General features: G+C 43.4%; 1 protein-coding gene across 1 annotated transcript in view; it reads left to right on the top strand.

Moving 5' to 3' along the window:
• Positions 1–22,460, top strand: part of YWHAG (tyrosine 3-monooxygenase/tryptophan 5-monooxygenase activation protein gamma) — a 38,737-nt gene extending 16,277 nt beyond the window's left edge. The window contains exon 2 of the mRNA XM_077296286.1: positions 19,499–22,460. Coding sequence (XP_077152401.1) covers positions 19,499–20,155 — 657 coding nt within the window. The 3' untranslated portion in view covers positions 20,156–22,460. The remainder of the gene's footprint in view (positions 1–19,498) is intronic.
• Positions 22,461–22,687: the final 227 nt, after the last annotated feature.

Genomic DNA, 22,687 nt, shown 5'->3' with positions numbered 1-22,687 from the left:
TTGGACTTAACTTCTTCTTCAGACCTTACCTTTGGTAGAAGGGTTCTGGAAGCGGTAGTCCCTCCCTAATGTACAGTCTCTGCAATTCTCTCCGTGGTGCCGTCATGGGGGACAGAGAAAATAGTAGTTACTCACCGATAACGGTGTTTCTCTGAGCCCATGACGGCACCCGTACATTCCCTCCCTCACACGTGGGTGTGCACACTTTTATAATGTTTAGTTATGTATATAAGCAATAAGCACGCGGTATCTTTATTAAAGGTTTAGTAATGTTGAAACATTGTAATTATTAACCTGATATTCCCTTCATGCTCTGTAAACAACTGATGCGGGAGAGAGGTACCGCCTTTTTATCTGTAGGTTTCCTGTCCTTGGTGGGCGGATCCCCTCCGTGGTGCAGTCATGGGCTCAGAGAAACACCGTTATCGGTGAGTAACTTTTTTTTTTTCTCCATCAAGACGGTGCTTGCGCAGTAGCATCTATCGGATCGCTCATTAAGGATTAAGCGCTATGTTTGAATAATCGGCTACAAAAAGTATCCATATAGTTGTTCAGACTCTGGCATAGTGTCAGGGGGAGACACAATTTTACCTATAAATGATTTAGAAGATATTCAAATACATTAGGATAGAATGCCAGGTGCAGTATATAGAGTAAAGGCAGGTGTTAAACAACCTGTTAACATGTCTGTGAGTGGCACAAAAGGATCAGAGCTTGGGGATTAAAGCCATAAGGATTCCTAAAGGCCTTAGATAGGGCTAAGAAAGAGCCTAACCCCAAAGGTGGGGAATAAATACCCAAATAGCATGACCAGTAAAGGTGCGAGCCAGAGGTTCGGGGGCACTGGAAGCCCAACGCGTATCACCACAAAGTGGCTTCGTCAGGAGCAGGTGTTGACAGTACTGTACAGGCACATATGGGGTATTGCCACATTCAATGGAAACTGTGGGACAAATTATTATTTGAAAAAGCAAAATCTGGGGCTGAAAAAAAATTGTTTAAAATGTAGTGTTTTGTTTATTTTTCCACTGCCCAATGGTATAACATTCTGTGACCCACCTGTGGTGTCAATACGATCATTGCATCGCTAGATGAATTTGAGGTGTAGTTTGTAAAATGGGGTCAGTTATGGGGGGGCGGGGGGTTCTGCTGTTCTGGCACCTCATGAGCTCTCCTAGCGGGTCATGGCACCTGCAAACCATAACAGTAAACTCTGGCGTTCCTTGCCTTCTGAACTTTGCACTGAGCCTAAAAAATATTTCCCAATTACAGGTAGTGTTTAGACGCACTCAAGAAAAAATGGACCTCAGTTTGTTGTAAACAAAATAAATAAATTCCTGTTGGCCCTTAAAAAAAAACAAAAAACTTTGGGCTAAAGCAACATTTTAGTGGTAAACATGTAATTAATTCTTTCTTCACTGCTCAATGGTATAAAATTCTGTGAAGCACATGTATATCATCACTGCACCCCTAGATGAATTCATTGGGGAGTGTAGTTTGTAAAATGAGTTCACATATAGGGGGTTTCTGTTGCTCTGGCACCTCAGGGGCTCTGCCAATGTGACATGACACCCTCAAACTATTTCCAGCTAAATCTGAACTCCAGTAAGTCGCCTCTTCCCTTCTGACCTTTGCACTGTGCCTAAAAAGTAGTATTACCCCACATATAGGGTGTTGGCGTACTGAGGAGAAATTGCACAACAAATTGTATGGTGCAATTTCTCCGGTTACCCTCATGAAAATGCAAAATTTGGGGCCAAAATAACATTTTTGTGGGAAAAATCTGACTCTTTTCACGGCTCAACGTTATAAACTTCTGTTAAGCACCTGGGGGTTCAAGGTGCTCACCGCACATTTAAATACATTTATTGAGGGGTATAGTTTCCAAAATGGGGTCACTCGTGGGGGGGTTCCACTGTTTAGACACATCAAGGGCTCTCCAAACGCAACAGGATATCCATCTGTTCCAGCAAACTTTGCATTCAATAAGTCAAATGGCGCTCCTTCCTTTCTGAGCTCTACAGTGGTTTTCTCCCTCATTTGGGGTATTGGCATCCTCAGAAGAAATTACGCAACAAATTTTGAGGTTTATTTTTTCCTGTTTCCCTGGTAAACCTAAAAATAAATGGATCTGAAGTACATTTTTTGTGAAAGTTAAATATTCATTTTTTCACACATTCCCTAAATTGCTATGAAGCACCTGAAGGGTTAATAAACTTTCTTGAATGTGTTTTTGAGCACCTTGGGTGCAGTTTTTAGAATGATGTCACTTTTGGGCATTTTCTGTCATATAGACCCCTGTGACTTCAAATGTGATGTGATGTCCCTAAAAAAAAAAAAAAATTAATTTTGTTGGAAAAATGAATGATTGTTGGTCAACTTTTAACCCCCCTATAACTTACTGACAAAAAAAATAAAAATGGTTACAAAATTGTGCTGATGTACACAAGTGGGAAATGCTATTTATTAACTACTAGATGGTTGCCCGATTCTAACGCATCGGGTATTCTAGAATATGCATGTCCACGTAGTATATTGCCCAGCCACGTATGTCACAGGTTAAAAAATAAACATACTCACCTTCCGATCCGAGGGCCCCTTGTAGTTCTGTCTCCTGTGCGTGGTGCACGCGGCAGCTTCTGGTCCCAGGGTTTGATGACGTCGCAGTCAAATGACCGTGACGTCATGGCAGGTCCTTCTCACGCAGGCGTGTAGGACATGTGATGACGTCGCGGTCACATGACCGTGATGTCACGGCAGGTCCTTGTCGCATACCATCGTTAGCACCGGAACCTGCCACTTGCATGGAGCGGTCACCGGAGCATGGCGAGGAGCGGGAAAGGCGGCGTAAGGTGAGTATATAATGATTTTTATTTTTTTTTATTATTTTTAACATTAGATCTTTTTACTATTGACGCTGCATAGGCAGCATCAATAGTAGAAACTTGGTCACACAGGGTTAATAGCGGCGGTAACTGAGTGAGTTACTTGCGGCATAACGCGGTCCGATACCGCTGGCATTAACCCTGTGAGCGGTGACTGCGGGGAGTATGGAGCGGGCGCCGGGCACTGACTGCAGGGGAGTAGGGAGGGACTAATCGGACTGTGGCCATCGCTGATTGGTCACGGCAGCCATGACAGGCAGCTGGGGAGACCAATCAGCGACTTGAATTCCATGACAGACAGGCTGCGACCAATGAATATTCGTGACAGACAGGACAGACAGACAGAAAGACGGAAGTGACCCTTAGACAATTATATAGTAGATTTTAATATATCTGTGATTTAAGGGCATGAAAATTTAAAATTTGAAGATTGCGAAATTTTTCGCCAAATTTCCATTTTATTTCACAAATAAACTCTAAGTCATGTGGAAGAAATTTTACCACTATCATGAAGTACAATGTCACGAATAACTAGGATCCGTTGAAGCGTTGCCTAAGGGGTACTTCCGTTACGGAAATCCCGTGTCGCTGATTGGTCTCGCCAGCTGCCTGTCATGGCTGCCTCGACCAATAAGCGACGGGCACAGTCCGATTAGTCCCTCCCTACTCCCCTGCAGTCAGTGCCCGGCGCCCGCATACTCCCCTCCAGTCACCGCTCACACAGGGTTAATGCCAGCGGTAACAGACCGCGTTATGCTGCGGGTAACGCACTCTGTTAACTCTGCTATTAACCCTGTGTGTCCCCAACTTTTTACTATTGATGCTGCGTATGCAGCATCAATAGTAAAAAGATCTAATGTTGCAAATAATAATAAAAAAAGGTTAGGCAGGGAGCTTAGATTATTAACACCACTCCAGTACTGAAAAAAAAATAAACATGCTGAAGTGGTGCTTGTAAAACAATCTACTATATAATTGTCTAAGGGTCACTTCCGTCTGTCTCTGTCACGGATATTCATTGGTCGCGGCCTCTGTCTGTCATGGAAATCGAAGTCGCTGATTGGTCGTGGCAAAACGCCCATGACCATTGCCACGACGAATCAGCGACGGGCACAGTCCGGCTGCAAAATGGCCGCTCTTTCCTCCCCGCAGTCAGTGCCCGCTCCATACTCCCCTCCAGTCAGCGCTCACACAGGGTTAATGCCAGCGTTACCGGAGCGCGGTGTAACGCACTCCGGTTACGCAGCTATTAACCCTGTGTGACCAACTATTTACCATTGATGCTGCGTACGCAGCATCAATAGTAAAAAGATCTAATGTTACAAATAAGAATAAAAAAAAAAAAAAAAAAAAAGGTTATTCTCACCATCCGACATCTTGCGCTGTCCTCGGCAGCTGCATTGACCCTGCCCTTGATGAAACACAGTGGACCAACACCAGGAGCTGACATGGCACCCCACACCATCACTGACTGTGGGTACTTGACACTGGACTTCAGGCATTTTGGCATTTCCTTCTCCCCAGTCTTCCTCCAGACTCTGGCACCTTGATTTCCGAATGACATGCAAAATTTGCTTTCATCAGAAAAAAGTACTTGGGACCACTTAGCAACAGTCCAGTGCTGCTTCTCTGTAGCCCAGGTCAGGCGCTTCTGCCGCTGTTTATGGTTCAAAAGTGGCTTTACCTGGGGAATGCGGCACCTGTAGCCCATTTCCTGCACACGCCTGTGCACGGTGACTCTGGATGTTTCCACACCAGACTCAGTCCACTGCTTCCTCAGGTTCCCCAAGGTCTGGAATCGGTCCTTCTCCACAATCTTCCTCAGGGTCCGGTCACCTCTTCTCGTTGTACAGCGTTTTCTGCCACATTGTTTCCTTCCAACAGACTTACCATTGAGGTGCCTTGATACAGCACTCTGGGAACAGCCTATTTGTTGAGAAATTTCTTTCTGGGTCTTACCCTCTTGCTTGAGGGTGTCAATGATGGCCTTCTTGACATCTGTCAGGTCGCTAGTCTTACCCATGATGGGGGTTTTGAGTAATGAACCAGGCAGGGAGTTTTTAAAAGCCTCAGGTATCTTTTGCATGTGTTTAGAGTTAATTAGTTGATTCAGAAGATTAGGGTAATAGGTCATTTAGAGAACCTTTTCTTGATATGCTAATTTATTGAGACAGGTTTTTTGGGTTATCAGGAGTTGTATGCCAAAATCATCAGTATTTAAAACAATAAAAGACCTGACAAATTTCAGTTGGTGGATAATGAATCTATAATATATGAAAGTTTAATTGTAATCATTACATTATGGTAAATAATGAAATTTAACACTATATGCTAATTTTTTGAGAAGGACCTGTACATGGTTGGTACATTCTTCCTTTACTGACGAAGCTGTGGCATAACGCGCGTAGGGGCGACAGGCCAGGGGATCTTGTTACTGTATTAAAAATGTAGTTACTCAACATAGCACCTTATTGGTTTACTTATGCACTATACTCACTTTATGTAGCACTAGACATCTGCACCTTAGTATCCCGTCCTCTATTCTTTCACTAGAAACTAATTTCCTTATAGTAGGTAAAACCGAATACAGAATAGTGGTTTGAACCGCTCTTGTGCAGTGCAGCGTTCATTAGCTCAAATAGTGCTTTTCATATAATTACACTTTATTCATTAGTGTGCTCTTGTGGTATTTTTTTTCTTTGATTCCCTGTGTTTTCCTGCAATAGCAGTAATACTGTTTAATTTTAATGTGAATTTGTTAATATGCTTGTGCGTGCCCTCATCATCTCCCGCCTTGACTACTGCAGCATCCTTTTCTGTGGCCTCCCTGCGAACACCCTTGCACCTCTCCAGTCCATCCTTAACTCTGCTGCCCGACTAATTCATCTCTCTCCTTTCTACTCCACCAATTCCCCCCTCTGCAAATATCTTCACTGGCTCCCATTCCCTCAGCGTATACAGTTCAAATTACTAATACTAACCTACAAAGCCATCCATGACCTGTCTCCTCCATATATCTCTGAACTAATCTCCTAAAATCTTCCCTCACATAATCTCTGGTCCTCCCAAGACCTCCTCCTCACTTATTCGCTCCTCACCCAACCGCCTCCAAGATTTCTCCCAAATGTCCCCCATCCTCTGGAATTCTTTGCCCCAACACGTCCGACTATCAACCACATTCAGATCCTTCAGCCGGAACCTGAAAACCCACCTCTTCAGGAAAGTCTACAGCCTGCACTGACCCCACTGCCTCCTCATCACTACCGGAGATACTGCCTCACCAACACCAGAGCTCCTGCAACCCTCAACCTATTGTCTCCTTACCCACCATCCTGTAGAATGTAAGCCCGCAAGGGCAGGGTCCTCGCCCCTCTGTATCAGTCTGTCATTGTTAGTTTGTTTACTGTAAGTGATATCTGTAATTTGTATGTAACCCCTTCTCATGTACAGCACCATGGAATCAATGGTGCTATATACAGTAAAATAAATAATAATAATAATATTATTATCTATACCCTTTTAGTCTTTTTTTTTTTGGGAGGTATAGTGACAAACAGAACAAGTCTGGCGTTCAAAATTTCTCTCGCTTTACAGTTCACCATTTTGGGTTTTATAATTTGACTAGATGGGGGCCCGATTCTAACGTATCGGGTATTCTAGAATATGTAGGTAGTATATAGCACAGGCTACGTACTATATTGCACAGTGACGTAGTATATAACATAGCCACGTAGTGTATTGCACAGGCACGTAGTATATAGCAGAGCCGCGTAGTATATAACAGTCACGTAGTATATTGCACAGTCACGTAGTATATAACAGTCAAGTAGTGTATTGCACAGCTACGTAGTGTATTGCACAGCTATGCAGTATATTGGTCAGCGACGTAGTATATAGCAGAGCCATGTAGTATATAACATAGCCACGTAGTATATTGTAAAGGAACGTAGAATATTGCATAGCTACGTAGTATATTGCACAGCCACGTAGTGTATAACAAAGCCACGTAGTATATTGTAGAGGCATTTAGTATATTGCACAGCCACGTAGTATATAACAGAGCCACGTAGTATATTGCAGTCGACGTAGTATATAACAGAACCGACACAGCCACATAGTATATTGCACAGCTACGTAGTATTTAACACAGAGCACATAGTATATTGCCCAGCCACGTAGTATATTGGACAGTCACGTTGTATATTGCCCAGCTACATAGTATATAGCACAGAGATGTAGTATATAACAGAGCCCACGCAGTATGTAACACAGCCCGCGTAGTATATAGCAATGTGGGCACTATATGCGTGGTTAAAAAAGACTTAAAATAAAAAATAAACATATGCTCACCTTCCGAAGGCCCCTTGATGTCCTGGCACCTGTGTGCGGTGCACGCGGCAGCTTCCGGTCCCAGGGTTGGTATGAGCGCAGGACCTGTGATGACGTCATGGTCACATGACCGTGACGTCATGGCAGGCCCTTCTCGCATAGCATCCTTGGCACCGTAACATGCCGCTTGCACTGCCGAGGACAGCGCAAGACGTCGGATGGTGAGAATAACTTTTTTTTTTAATTATTTTTTTTTTTTTTATTCTTGTAACATTAGATCTTTTTACTATTGATGCTACGTACGCAGCATCAATGGTAAAAAGTTGGTCACACAGGGTTAATAGCTGCGTAACCGGAGTGCGTTACACCGTGCTCCAGTAACGCTGGCATTAACCCTGTGTGAGCGCTGACTGGAGGGGAGGAAAGAGCGGCCATTTTGCCGCCGGACTGTGCCCGTCGCTGATTCCTCGTGGCAATGGTCGTGGGCGTTTTGCCACGACCAATCAGCTACTTGGATTTCCATGACAGACAGAGGCTGCGACCAATGAATATCTGTGACAGAGACAGACGGAAGTGACCCTTAGACAATTATATAGTAGATTGTTTTTAAAGCACCACTTCAGCATGTTTATTTTTATTTCAGTACTGGAGTGGTGTTAATAATCTAAGCTCCCTGCCCCTAGTCGTATACTTAGTTGCTGACGCTTCAGTCCTTCTGCAGTTTGTGACCTGCTGGAGCAATCCGGAAGTCACAACTCAATGGAAGTATGAGAGCCAAAATGAGGCTCTCAGACTTGCATTGAGCGCTTGTGTCCGTTATTTCTGATCACTCAACGTGTGGTCGCAAGATGGTGGCGTGGGACCAGCGCCGCACCAGGAAAAGCTGAAGATGGTGGCTGGTAAGTAGACTAGGCTCAGGCAACTTAGATTAACCCCTTCCCGACCTTTGACGCATACGCTGCATCATGAAAGTCTGTGCCAATCCGACCTATGACGCAGCGTATGCGTCATGGAATGATCGCGTCCCTGCAGATCGGGTGAAAGGGTTAACTCCAATCTCACCCGATCTGCAGAGACAGGGGGAGTGGTGCTTCAGCCCAGGGGGGGTGGCTTCACCCCCCCGTGGCTACGATCGCTCTGATTGGCAGTTTCACTTTCAACAGCCAATCAGAGCGATTTGTAATATTTCACCTAAAAAACTGGTGAAATATTACAATCCAGCCATGGCCGATGCTGCAATATCATCGGCCATGGCTGGAAATACTGAAGTGACCCCCCCACACCCACCGATCGCCCCCCCCAGTCCTCCGTTGTGGGGTCCGGTCCCCTCCGTCCGCCTGCCGGCTCCCCCGTCCTCCTGTCCGCTCCCTCCTTGTTTGGATTCACCCCCCCTGTGGTCCGATTACCCCCCCCCCCCTGTGCTCCGATCCACCCCCCCCTTCATACTTACCGATCCTCCCGGTGTCCGTACGTCTCCTCGCTGGGCGCCGCCATCTTCCAAAATGGCGGGCGCATGCTCAGTGCGCCCGCCGAATCTGCCAGCCGGCAGATTCCTTACAAGTACATTTTGATCGCTGTGGTAGGTTCTATCACAGCGATCAAAATAAAAAAAATAATAAATAAACCCCCCCCCTTTATCACCCCCATAGGTAGGGACAATAATAAAATAAAGAAAATATTTTTTTATTTTTTTTTTTTTTTGTTTTCCACTAGGGTTAGGGTTAGAACTAGGGGTAGGGTTAGGGTTACGGGTAGGGTTAGGGGTAGGGTTAGGGTTATGGCATGTGCACACAGTGCGGATTTGGCCGCGGATCCGCAGCGGATTGGCCGCGGATCCGCAGCGGATTGGCCGCGGATCCGCAGCGGATTGGCCGCTGCGAATTCGTAGCAGTTTTCCATCAGGTTTACAGTACCATGTACACCTATGGAAAACCAAATCCACTGTGCCCATGGTGCGGAAAATTCCGTGCAGAAACGCTGCGTTGTATTTTCCGCAGCATGTCAATTCTTTGTGCGGATTCCGCAGCGTTTTACACCTGTTCCTCAATAGGAATCCGCAGGTGAAATCCGCACAAAAAAACACTGGAAATCTGCTGTAAATCTGCAGGTAAAACGCAGTGCCTTTTACCTGCAGATTTTTCAAAAATCGTGCGGAAAAATCTCACATGAATCCGCAACGTGGGCACATAGCCTTAGGGTTAGGGTTGGAATTAGAGTTAGGGTTGGAAATAGGGCTAGGGTTGGAAATAGGGTTAAGATTAGGCTTGTGGTTAGGGATACGGATAGGGTTAGGGGTGTGTTGGGGTTACAGTTGGGGTTAGGGTTGGAATTAGGGTTACGGGTGTGTTGCGGTTAGAGTTGTGGTTAGGGGTGTGTTGGGGTTAGGGTTGTGATTAGGGTTATGGCTACAGTTGGGATTAGGATTAGGGGTGTGTTGGGGCTAGTGTTGAAGTTAGAATTGAGGGGTTTCCACTGTTTAGGCACATCAGGGGTCTCCAAACGCAACATGGCGCCACCATTGATTCCAGCCAATCTTGCGTTCAAAAAGTCAAATGGTGCTCCCTCCCTTCCAAGCCCCAACGTGCGCCCAAACAGTGGTTTACCCCCACATTTGGGGTACCAGCGTACTCAGGACAAACTGGGCAACAACTGTTGGGGTCCAATTTCTCCTGTTACCCTTGCAAAAATAAAAAATTACTTGCTAAAACATAATTTTTGAGGAAAGAACAATTATTTTTTATTTTCACGGCTCTGCGTTATAAACTTCTGTGAAGCACTTGGGGGTTGAAAGTGCTCACCACACATCTAGATAAGTTCCTTGGGGGGTCTAGTTTCCAAAATGGGGTCACTTGTGGGGTGTTTCTACTGTTTAGGCACATCAGGGGCTCTGCAAATGCAATGTGACGCCCGCAGACCATTCCATCAGTCTGCATTTCAAATGCCACTACTTCCCTTCCGAGCCCCGGCATATGCCCAAACAGTGGTTTACCCCCACATATGGGGTATCAGCATACTCAGGAGAAACTGGACAACAACTTTTGGGGTCCAATTTCTCCTGTTACCCTTGGGAAAATAAAAAATTGTGGGCTAAAAAATCATTTTTGAGAAAAGAAAAATTATTTTTTATTTTCATGGCTCTGCGTTATAAACTTCTGTGAAGCACTTGGGGGTTCAAAGTGCTCACCACACATCTAGATTAGTTCCTTGGGAGGTCTAGTTTCCAAAATGGGGTCACTTGTGCGGGAGCTCCAATGTTTAGGCACACAGGGGCTCTCCAAACGCGACATGGTGTCCGCTAACGATTGGAGCTAATTTTCCATTCAAAAAGTCAAATGGCACGCCTCCCCTTCCGAGCCTTGCCGTGCACCCAAACAGTGGTTTACCCCCACATATGAGGTATTGGCGTACTCAGGAGAAATTGCCCAACAAATTTTAGGATCCATTTTATCCTGTTGCCCATGTGAAAATGAAAGAATTGAGGCTAAAAGAAATTTTGTGTGAAAAAAAAGTACTTTTTCATTTTTGCGGATCAATTTGTGAAGTACCTGGGGGTTTAAAGTGCTCACTATGCCTCTAGGTAAGTTCCTTGGGGGGTCTAGTTTCCAAAATGGGGTCACTTGTGGAGGAGCTCCAATGTTTAGGCACACGGGGGCTTTCCAAACGCGACATGGTGTCTGCTAACGATGGAGATAATTTTTCATTCAAAAAGTCAAATGGCGCTCCTTCCCTTCAGAGCCTTACCATGTGCCCAAACAGTGGTTTACCCCCACATGTGAGGTATTGGTGTACTCAGGAGAAATTGTCCAACAAATTTTAGGATCCATTTTATCCTGTTGCCCATGTGAAAATGAAAAAATTGAGGCTAAAATAATTTTTTTGTGAAAAAAAAGTACTTTTTCATTTTTACGGAACAATTTGTGAAGCACCTGGGGGTTTAAAGTGCTCACTATGCTTCTAGATAAGTTCCTTGGGGGGTCTAGTTTCCAAAATGGGGTCACTTGTGGGGGAGCTCCAATGTTTAGGCACACGGGGGCTCTCCAAACGCGACATGGTGTCCGCTAAAGATTGGAGCCAATTTTTCATTCAAAAAGACAAATGGTGCTCCTTCCCTTCCGAGCCCTGCCGTTCCCCCAAACAGTGGTTTACCCCCACATATGAGGTATCAGCGTACTCAGGACAAATTGGACAACAACGTCCATGGTCCAGTTTCTCCTTTTACCCTTGGGAAAATAAAAAAATTGTTGCTAAAAGATCATTTTTGTGACTAAAAAGTTACCGTAAATGTTCATTTTTTACTTCCATGTTGCTTCTGCTGCTGTGAAACACCTGAAGGGTTAATAAACTTCTTGAATGTGGTTTTGAGCACCTTGAGGGGTGCAGTTTTTAGAATGGTGTCACTTTTGGGTATTTTCAGCCATATAGAACCCTCAAACTGACTTCAAATGTGAGGTGGTCCCTAAAAAAAATGGTTTTGTAAATTTTGTTGTAAAAATGAGAAATCACTGGTCAAATTTTAACCCTTATAACTTCCTAGCAAAAAAAAAATTTGTTTCCAAAATTGTGCTGATGTAAAGTAGACATGTGGGAAATGTTGTTTATTAACTATTTTGTGTCACATAACTCTCTGGTTTAACAGAATAAAAATTCAAAATGTGAATATTGCGAAATTTTCAAAATTTTCGCCAAATTTCCGTTTTTTTCACAAATAAACTGAGAAATTATCGACCTAAATTTACCACTACCATGAAGCCCAATATGTCACAAAAAAACAACGGCAAGGTCATTAAGGCCAAAATAGGCTGGGTCATGAAGGGGTTAAGTAGAACCACTCCAGTGCTGAAACAAAACAAAACCAAATTTTTATTTTTATTTTTTTTTTACCTTCATTTTCAATTATGAAGAAAGTGGAGATCTGAATTTTTATTCTTAGTCCCTTAAAGCAGAGGTCCCCAACTCCAGTCCTCAAGGCCCACCAACAGGTCATGTTTTCAGGATTTCCTTAGTCCTGCCCAGGTGGTAATTGCAACACCTGTGCAACACAAAGGAAATCCTGAAAACATGATCTGTTGGTGGGCCTTGAGGACTGGAGTTGGGGACCTCTGCCTTAAAGGACCACTGTCACCCCCTCCAGCCGTTATAAACTAAAAGAGCCACCTTGTGCAGCAGTAATGCTGCATTCTAACAAGGTGGCTCTTTTAGTTTTTGGTTCAAGTATTCCCAAAATAAAGCGTTTTGAAACTTATGCAAAATACCTGTCTTTAGCCAGGGAGGCGGGTCCTCACTCCCCAGCTTGAACCGCTACTCTGCCGTCACTCAAATCTTCAGGGGCTTTTGGCGCCGCCCCCTCCGCTCTTTTCGCTTCAAAACCGGCACCTGCGCTGTGTTTAAGCTCTGGCCGTCTGACGTCCCAGCCAGGCTTGCAGACTGCGCCTGTGCGGGCATTGCGGCCACCCACCTTGGGAATCCCAGCCCCGCAGTGTGTTATGCATTATGCACAGTGCGGGGCTAGGATTCCTGGGCATGCGTACTGCGTGTGTCAGCCTGTCACCCAGGTCCCCCGCCTTACAGCTGTATACTGTACTGTATACTGTATGAGGAGGAGGCACGATCAGCTGAATACATTATTTTGGGAATACTTGAACCAAAAACTAAAAGAGCCACCTTGTTAGAATGGATTTTTTAGTTTATAACGGCTGGAGGGGGTGACAGTGGCCCTTTAAGGAACTTGACGACTGCCTGTCCTATATAATGCAATACTATAGTATTGCAGCATATAGGAAAAACCATGGTCTTCAGCAGCCCACTGGCTGTTATGCAACTCCTGCATGCAAGCCCCAGCAACAGCTGTATTTAAACTAAGTGGATAACAGCTGAAACCAGAGTTCCGATATTAAAGACAGATTGACAGCTGTGTTGTATAGCCGTCACAGAACACATGTAGAGCTTGCCTCCTGAGCCCCCTCTACTGGATGCTAATTTTATATCCTATTGCAGAAAAGTGTTAAACTTGCAGTTCATAACCTAGGCTTCAATACTTCAGATTTTTAGTGTATTATGCAGTTCTTGTTCTAAGCATAATGGCCATTTCACGCAAAAGTAAAGTAAAAGTATCATTTTTCTGTCCCCAGTTTTAAGTAACTTTTGTGCTCATATCAAATATGCCCATGAGCTGTCTTGATTCTTATGCTTTGTAACTTGCCATCTACTATGAGGGCAGTACCTATCACTATTCTATAGACTCTGAAACTTTATTTGCCTCACTTTCCTACCTGCATTGTTCCCAACCACATGCTGTTGTCAAAGAGCTTGCCTTCCTAGTAGTGGACAACCCAATAACAATTTCCACAAAAGGATGTTGTCACATCTTGAGCTGTGGTCTGCAGGTGTGGGAGGGGCTAAGAATCTGAGCTCTTTAAACATGTGGCATATAATCAGCTATATGATATTATAGCAGGCATCTGTCTCTTAACTAGAAGAATTCCTGCCACAACTTTTAGCCATATAAATGCCGCTGCCAAACTTGACAGTGGCATTTAAATTGAACATTGTCGGCTTCATGACAAATCGCATTAGTTTGCTATGACAGTTGTGGGTCTGCTGAAACCCCCCCCATCATTCATCTTGGCCCTCTTGTGAAGCTCATCTTGTGTAGCTCCGCCCCCTCCTCCCCGGACATCACAATGGGGCAGCGGATGCGTTGAAAAACTGCATCCGCTGCCCCTGTTGTGCTTCTATTTCACAGTATGCGTCGGCCCGATGCACTGCGACGGGCCAACGCTAGTGTGAAAGTAGCCTTTGCCTTTTGTGTTTTTTGTTTATTTGTTTTTTGTTGTGGTGTTACAGTACACAGAAACTAAACAAACGTGTATAAAAGAACATGTGTAATTGCAATAATTTTCTGAAACAATTTCAAGGGCACGAACACTTTTGCCCATGACTATATTATATATTCAAATCACCTCTCCCCCCTCCACCCCCCTACCTCCACTGTTGAAAATAAAAGGGGGAAAAAACAATTTTGTTTCACTACATTCATAAAAGTCCAATCTACTACAAAATTGAATCAACAAGTCCGTAAACACTAAGGGTATGTGCACACGCTGCGGATTACTCTGCAGATTTTCCCGGACTGATTTTGGTAAATCCTCAGGTAAGCAGCACTGCGGATTTCCTGCGGATTCTACCTACGGTTTTACACCTGCAGATTCCTATTATGGAGCACGTGTAAACCGCTGCGGAATCCGCACAAAGAATTAACATGCTGCAGAATAAACAACGCTGTGTTTCCGTGCTTTTTTTTTCCGCAGCATGTGCACTGCGGATTTTGGTTTACATGGTACTGTAAACTCATGGAAAACTGCTGCGAATCCGCAGCAAAATCTGCAACGTGTGCACATACCCTAAGAGAAAGATGGAAAGAAAATTTGAAAAGCTAGGATTGAATTTTTTTTGGAAACCTCCCCTCCGTGGGTATGTGCACACGTCCGGAATTCATGCAGAATTTTCCTGAGATAAACCTGAGCTTTTCCGCAGGAATTCTGCATGCGTTTTTTACGCGTTTTTATTGCGGATTTTAAACAGATTTTTAAAGTTTTTTTTCTGGACACTCCAAATGCCATAATATAATGGGAAATCCGCAAAATTAATGAACATGATCCTTTGTTTTCCAGCGATGCGTTTTTTTTGCAGAAAAAAAAGAAACGTGCACAAAAAATGCGGAATGCATTCTAAATGATAGGATGCATATGTATGCGTTTTTATCGCCAAAAAACTCGCAATAAACGCGAAAATTCCTGAACGTGTGCACATACCCTTAAAAAAAAAAAAATAGTACCGTGTTTCCCCGATAGTAAGACACCCCCGATAGTAAGACGTAGTGGGGGTTTTAGCGGGGTCGGCTAATGTAAGACGCACCCCCGAAAGTAAGACATAGTACTGTACGTTGTAAAAATATAAGCCGTACCGGTACCTTTTGCTGCATTAACTGCGGGATGCGGGCGATTCAGCCACTGGTAACCAGGGTAAACATCGGGTTACTAAGCGCAGGGCCGCGCTTAGTAACCCGATGTTTACCCTGGTTACCAGTGTAAATGTAAAAAAAAAAAAAAAAGTGAGGTGTCATATCTTGTTTTTTCCAGAGGTGATTTTTGAGTTTTTGGGCTGTCGGGACAGAATACAGTGGCTCTTCCTTTGCCTTTTGGTGTTTTTAATCCTTCCATCTCCAAGTTCTAATGGTCGCTTCGCCGGAGGGCGCCCCAGTGCAGGCTGCAGTAGGCCGGCTCTAGCGGCGAGTCCATGCCGGGTGGAGTAGATGAAGCTGGCCGCTGCTTGCTGCTCCGGAGCGCACAGTCCGTGCAGGGGATGGTGCACCGGGGGAGGACAGGACGTGCAGGTATCCGCCGCCTCCTGCGCCAACCACAGCGCCGCCCCCGGCCACGAACCCCCCGGAGAAGCTGGAGCATTTGTCGGGGAGCAGCAGCTGGTCGTGCCCGAGGTGGCTTCCCTTTCTCATGGTACGGAGCCGCCGCCTTCTCCGCTCTCCTCCTTGTGACCCCAGTAATCCGCACTGCCCGGCCTGCACCCTACAAATAGCCGGGGCTGCAGTTAGAGCAGGTGCTGAGGTGAGCTCGTCGGAGGGCTATCGAGCACCGGGGGAGGCAGATGGAGGCGGATTGTACGGCTGTGTGTGCTCGGGCCCCAGCTCCGACCTCCCTGCTACCGCCGCGGCTGAAAAATGGCTCCAGGTCAGCTGACAATGAATGAAGGGATGCGGTTTACGCGCGAAGGTCGGAGCTGGGGCCCGAGCACACACAGCCGTACAATCCGCCTCACAAGGAGGAGAGCGGAGAAGGCGGCGGCTCCGTACCATGAGAAAGGGAAGCCACCTCGGGCACGACCAGCTGCTGCTCCCCGACAAATGCTCCAGCTTCTCCGGGGGGTTCGTGGCCGGGGGTGGCGCTGTGGTTGGCGCAGGAGGCGGCGGATACCTGCACGTCCTGTCCTCCCCCGGCCCGGTGCACCATCCCCCGCACGGACTGCGCTCCGGAGCAGCAAGCAGCGGCCAGCTTCATCTACTCCACCCGGCATGGACCCGCCGCCAGAGCCGGCCTACTGCAGCCTGCACTGGGGCGCCCTCCGGCGAAGCGACCATTAGAACTTGGAGATGGAAGGATCCATTAGAACTTGGAGATGGAAGGATTAAAAACACAAACGCAAAGGAAGAGCCACTGTATTCTGTCCCGACAGCCCAAAAACTCCAAAATCACCTCTGGAAAAAACAAGATATGACACCTCACTTTTTTTTCTTTTTTTTTTTTTACATTTACACTGGTAACCAGGGTAAACATCGGGTTACTAAGCGCGGCCCTGCGCTTAGTAACCCGATGTTTACCCTGGTTACCAGGGGACTTCGCATAGTGGTCGCTGGAGAGCTGTCTGTGTGACAGCTCTCCAGCGACCACACAGGTTTTTTTCCCAATGTAAGACACCCCCCCCGAAAGTAAGACATAGTGGGACTTTTGAGTGGTAAAAGAAAGTAAGACGCTGTCTTACTATCGGGGAAACACGGTAGTACCGTAAGCAATCAAAACCTTGTGTGTGCACAAAACAGGCGTCACTTATGCCCCATCCTCAATTCCTTCTATATTATTTCAAAACACTTTTTCGGTGATTACTTTGTATCTCCGTTCATACTGCACCCACACACACAAATGATACACCATCTGAAAGGTAAACTTGCCCCCTTCAGCAAGAAAATAGCCAAACAAACCACACATCCACGATGTTTTCACAAAATACATTTTACCCCCAAGGGTGATTTGCATATTAATGACCCGGCCAATTTTTATAATTCTGACCACTGTCACTTTGAGGTTATAACTCTGGAACGTGTCAAGGGATCCCGGTGATTCTGTCATTGTTTTCTCGTGACTTATTGTACTTCATGATGGTGGTAACATTTCCTTAACATTACTTGCGTTTACTTGTGGAAAAAAAAATGGAAATTTGGTGAAAAATTTGAAAATGTCGCATTTTTCCAACTTTGAATTTTCATGCCCTCAAATCAGAGAGATGTTGCAAAAAATACTTAAAGGGAGTCTGTCACCCCCAAAGTCGTATGAGCTGCGGTCATCGGCGGCTTATCTACAGCATTCCGGAATGCTGTAGATAAGCCCCCGATGTATCTTGAAATATGAGAAATAAATGTTATATTATACTCACCCAGGGGCGGTCCCGCTGTGGTCCGGTCCGATGGGCGTCACGATCCGGGTCCTCCTATCTTCATTAGATGACGTCCTCTTGTCTTCTTGCTCCGGCGCAGGCGTATTTTGTCTGCCCTGTTGAGGGCAGAGCAAAGTACTGCAGTGCGCAGGCACTGGGCCTCTCTGACCTTTCCATCAGGCTGTAGATAACCCCCTGATGCCGGTTGCCGCAGCTCATGTACGATTTTGGGGGTGACAGATTCCCTTTAAGTAACATTTCCCACATGTCTACTTTACATCAGCACAATTTTGGAACAAACATTTTCTTGTTAGGGAGTTATAAGGGTTAAAAGTTGATCGGCAATTTCTCATTTTTGCAACACTTTTTTTTTGGGGGGGGACCACACCACATTTGTAGTCACTTTGAGGCTATGTGCCCACGTTGCAGAAATTCTGCGTTGCGTTTGGAGAGCCCCTGATGTGCCTAAACATTAAAAACCCCCACAAGTGACACCATTTTGGAAAGTAGACCCCCTAAGGAACTTATCTAGATGTGTTTTGAGAGCTTTGAACCTCTCCAAGTGTTTCACTACAATTTATAACGCAGAGCTGTGAAAATAAATTTTTTTTTTTTTTCACAAAATTTTTTTTTTTAGCCCCCAGTTTTGTATTTTCACAAGGGTAACATGATAAATTGGACCCCAAATGTTGCAGTCAATTTTGAAAAGTAAAATGGCGCTCCTTCCCTTCCGAGCTCTGCCATATGCCCAAACAATGGTTTACACCCATATATGGGGTATCGGCGTACTCAGGACAAATTGCACATCAATTTTTGAGGTCTAATTTCTTCTCTTAACCTTGGAAAAATAAAAAATTGGGGGCGAAAAGATCATTTTTGTGAAAAAATATGATTTTTTATTTTTACGGCTCTGCATTACAAACTTCTGTGAAGCACTTGGTGGGTCAACGTGCTCACCACACATCTAGATAAGTTCCTTAGGGGGTATACTTTCCAAAATGGTGTCACTTTTGGGGGGTTTCAATGTTTAGGCACATCAGGGGCTCTCCAATCGCAACATGGCGTCCCATCTTAATTCCAGTCAATTTTGCATTGAAAAGTCAAATGGCGCTCCTTTCCTTCCGAGCTCTGCCATGCGCCCAAACAGTGGTTTACCCCAACATGTGGGGTATCAGCGTACTCAGGACAAATTGTACAACAACTTTTGGGGTCCATTTTCTCCTGTTACCCTTGGTAAAATAAAACAAATTGGAGCTGAAATAAATTTTGTGTGAAAAAAAGTTAAATGTTCATTTTTATTTAAACATTCCAAAAATTCCTGTGAAACACCTGAAGGGTTAATAAACTTCTTGAATGTGGTTTTGAGCACCTTGGAGTGCAGTTTTTAGAATGGTGTCACACTTAGAAAATACCCATCATATAGACCCCTCAAAATTACTTCAAATGAGATGTGGTCCCTAAAAAAAAAAATGGTGTTGTAAAAATGAGAAATTTCTGGTCAACTTTTAACCCTTAACTCCCTAACAAAAAAAAATTTTGGTTCCAAAATAGTGCTGATGTAAAGTAGTCATGTGGGAAATGTTACTTATTAAGTATTTTGGGTGACATATCTCTGTGATTTAAGGGCATAAAAATTCAAAGTTGGAAAATTGCGAAATTTTCAAAATTTTCGCCAAATTTCCCTTTTTTTCACAAATAAACGCAAGTTATATAGAATAAATTTTACCACTAACATGAAGTACAATTTCTCACGAGAAAACAATGTCAGAATCGCCAAGATCCGTTAAAGCGTTCCAGAGTTATAACCTCATAAAGGGACAGTGGTCAGAATTGTAAAAATTGGCCCGGTCATTAACGTGCAAACCACCCTCGGGGCTTAAGGGGTTAAATGCAAACATTGTTTCTTGGGTTGCTGGTGTGCTCGAACATTTATACAGTTTTTTTTTCTTCTCAGACTGTTGTAATTGTTGAAAATGTCTAAATTTATAGGGAAGAGTTACAAGCAAATCAGTTAGTACAGTTTCAGTTTATATTCTAAAAGATCTATTTTCTTCCTTTACCAGGTAACGGAATTAAATGAACCCCTCTCAAATGAAGAAAGAAACTTGTTGTCTGTTGCATACAAGAATGTTGTTGGAGCACGTAGATCGTCCTGGAGGGTAATAAGTAGTATAGAGCAGAAAACCTCTGCTGATGGCAATGAGAAAAAAATTGAAATGGTGCGTGCCTATCGTGAAAAAATTGAAAAGGAATTGGAAGCGGTATGCCAAGATGTACTAAGCCTTTTGGATAATTTCCTTATTAAAAATTGCAGTGAAACACAGTATGAAAGCAAAGTGTTTTACCTGAAAATGAAGGGTGATTATTATCGATACCTAGCAGAGGTAGCCACTGGAGAAAAGAGAGCAGCAGTTGTTGAATCTTCAGAGAAAGCATACAGTGAAGCCCATGAGATAAGCAAGGAACACATGCAGCCCACTCATCCCATTAGGCTTGGCTTGGCTCTTAACTACTCCGTGTTCTACTATGAGATACAAAATGCACCAGAACAGGCTTGCCATCTCGCCAAAACAGCATTTGATGATGCCATTGCAGAGCTGGATACCCTGAATGAGGACTCCTACAAGGACTCTACACTTATCATGCAACTCCTACGTGACAACCTAACACTCTGGACAAGTGACCAGCAAGATGACGATGGAGGAGAAGGCAACAATTAAGACCTTTTGGACTGGCAGCCGCACGCTGATGCTACTACCGCAGTCTTTATTTTTTTTTCCCACAAGTGGGGGGTTGAGGGTGGGGGAGGGTTAAGGAAGGGACAACCTCCCCAGGGAAAGACCCTACCACCTGTCTTTGATTGCCTCTTCGACATTTTGCCAAAACACCAAGAGTGGAAAGTTAGACTGGCTGTGCTAGTATGGAATGGCAGCCAAACACTGGCACATGGACTGTTCTGTAGTTAATAAAAGTGGAGCTGTTTTTAATTTTAAGTTATTGCTAGACCTATTTAGAAAGATTTAAGAATAGGAATAACTTGAATGGAATGCCTTTTTAAATAGTTTTGTGGTTCCAGTAAGTTATTTTATATTTATATTCTTAGCTGTAAGCACGTTTTGCCATTCATGCTGCAGTGTATGCATATTTATTTAATGTGTTGTGTTCTTCGTGCACTGCACGTACTTACAACATGATATACACCTAATACTTTAGTCACTGCCTGCCAGTATTCATGCTAATGTATTTCACGGTTTAACAGGAAAACTTGCCGGTACTTTAGCATTTTGTTTGTCTTATTTGTAAGTCTATAAATTCCCTATTCTAACATATGAAATCATGCTATTGCATAAAATAAGGAAAACCTTTCATGAGATGCAATGGAGTTTAGTATAATTTGGGATTTTTGCCTCGTAAAATTCTATTGCTCTAGAACTGCCACAGATGAAGTGTTTTGAACAACTTCCCTTCAAATGTAATCATGTTTTCTCTTGAGCAATTTCATTTCTTTCTCACTTGGAATAACCTTTGATTGGTGGAATACAAATGTTGTCAAATACCATGTGTAAGTTTAGCTAGTAAACTGAAGTTAAAGAAATGGTGAAAATTCATATAAAATACTATTATGTTTTTAAGATCGCTGTCAATGCCCAATATTCAAATTTGAATTTGGAATAAGATAAAACATAAATAGTAAAATTAATTTAAAAAAAATTGTGACTTCACTTGCTATGAAGTGGTGCATTTTATCATGCAAATGTCTGTTGGCATATGTTTCAATAGAGAATTCCTAATCTCCTGACTGGTTCGATAAGTGCAACCAAAGTTCTAAACGTTCTAGTTTGGAAGTATATAAATGGAACAGTATAGAAAGATTTCTTTTAAGATTCCATTAAATTTCTAGAAGCCATAGGTAATTACAAAGCTGTCGTCATTGTAGAATGTTTCTTGCTTACTATAGCGATGCTAAATTGGTATGTTCATAGCCTGAATTGGTGGCAAATTGGTAGAAGAATTCTATATTCTTAAGACAGCAAGTGGAACATTTTTTTTTCTTCCCAAACCCCCCCCTACAACTGTCCAGTATTAAATTTGTGTCCAGCATTGAAGTAATTTACTGGAATTACATGAACTATTTTAGTTTTAATTTATTGGCTGCTATAAAACCTTGAAGATCCTAAGAGGGCTCCGAAGCTAAGACTGATGAACAGGTTCGAAGCAGCATTTTTTTTTTTTTTACTTTTTTTTTTTTTAATTGCACTTGCCTATATAAGAGTTTCTCCAATGAAATTACTACCGCTGCATTAATCTCAATACAATATTGTGCATGCTAGTGTTGTATTTCTATAACGTAGCTTGAAATGAAATTATACAGTAGATGTTATGTATTCCTATGGCAAGCCAACTCGTCTTCAATTTTATTGCCTTTATTTTCAAGAAGCAAAAAACTATGTTCTCCATTGGAAAGTGAGGGTTTAAAGGGTAGACAATGGTTTACAGAGCTGTAATAAATATTGATATGTAATGGATGTTGCTATTGTGACATGCAAATATATAATTTTGATCTTAAAAGAAAAACTTAAAAAAAAATAATAAAAAAGGAAAAAAGAAAAAAATATATAAAAATTGGATGGTTGGGGTGTGGGAGGGATCATAAACACCAGTTTTAGCCTAACCTCAATGTCTGGTGTTAGTCATGGTGAAATTCTAATTATTAATGTGTAGGAATATTACTGTTTTTGAATAAGCCTTTGTTTGTGCTTCTTTGTCATCGTAATGCAGTGAATTATTTAAGGTCTGATCAGTGAATTGTCATTTTTACCTTTTTTGTTTTGTTTTTAAACACTCCGTGTTTTAGTTCAAACATAATTTTCCCCATATTATTTATTTTATTTTTTTTAAATTTCTTCAGCACATGGACCATTTCTAGCAGTTTTCCTCAGTGATGGAATATGAATGTGATTCATTATGTAACTGTCGCACATTGAACAAATAAACTTACAAATCTGATGTGGGTGCTGCTTAAAAGTTGTGTGGTGTCGTTTTTTGTTGGGTTTTTTTTTTTTGCTCCTTCCTCTTTGATGTTCTGATTCAGGACTGCAAGCCAGGTATTAGAACATCAAGGAGATAGAAGATCATGTCAAAGGTCATTGGGAATCGGGTGATCTGTCACTCTTGTGAAAAGTGGATCCTATGTTATCAGCTGTATATATGGAGATCACCTTTCATTGTAAGGCTGCCGTCACACTAGCAGT

The sequence above is a fragment of the Ranitomeya variabilis genome, chromosome 3 (genome assembly GCF_051348905.1).
Source record: "Ranitomeya variabilis isolate aRanVar5 chromosome 3, aRanVar5.hap1, whole genome shotgun sequence".
Lineage (NCBI taxonomy): Eukaryota > Metazoa > Chordata > Amphibia > Anura > Dendrobatidae > Ranitomeya > Ranitomeya variabilis.
This window is presented reverse-complemented; position numbering and strand designations above follow the sequence as displayed.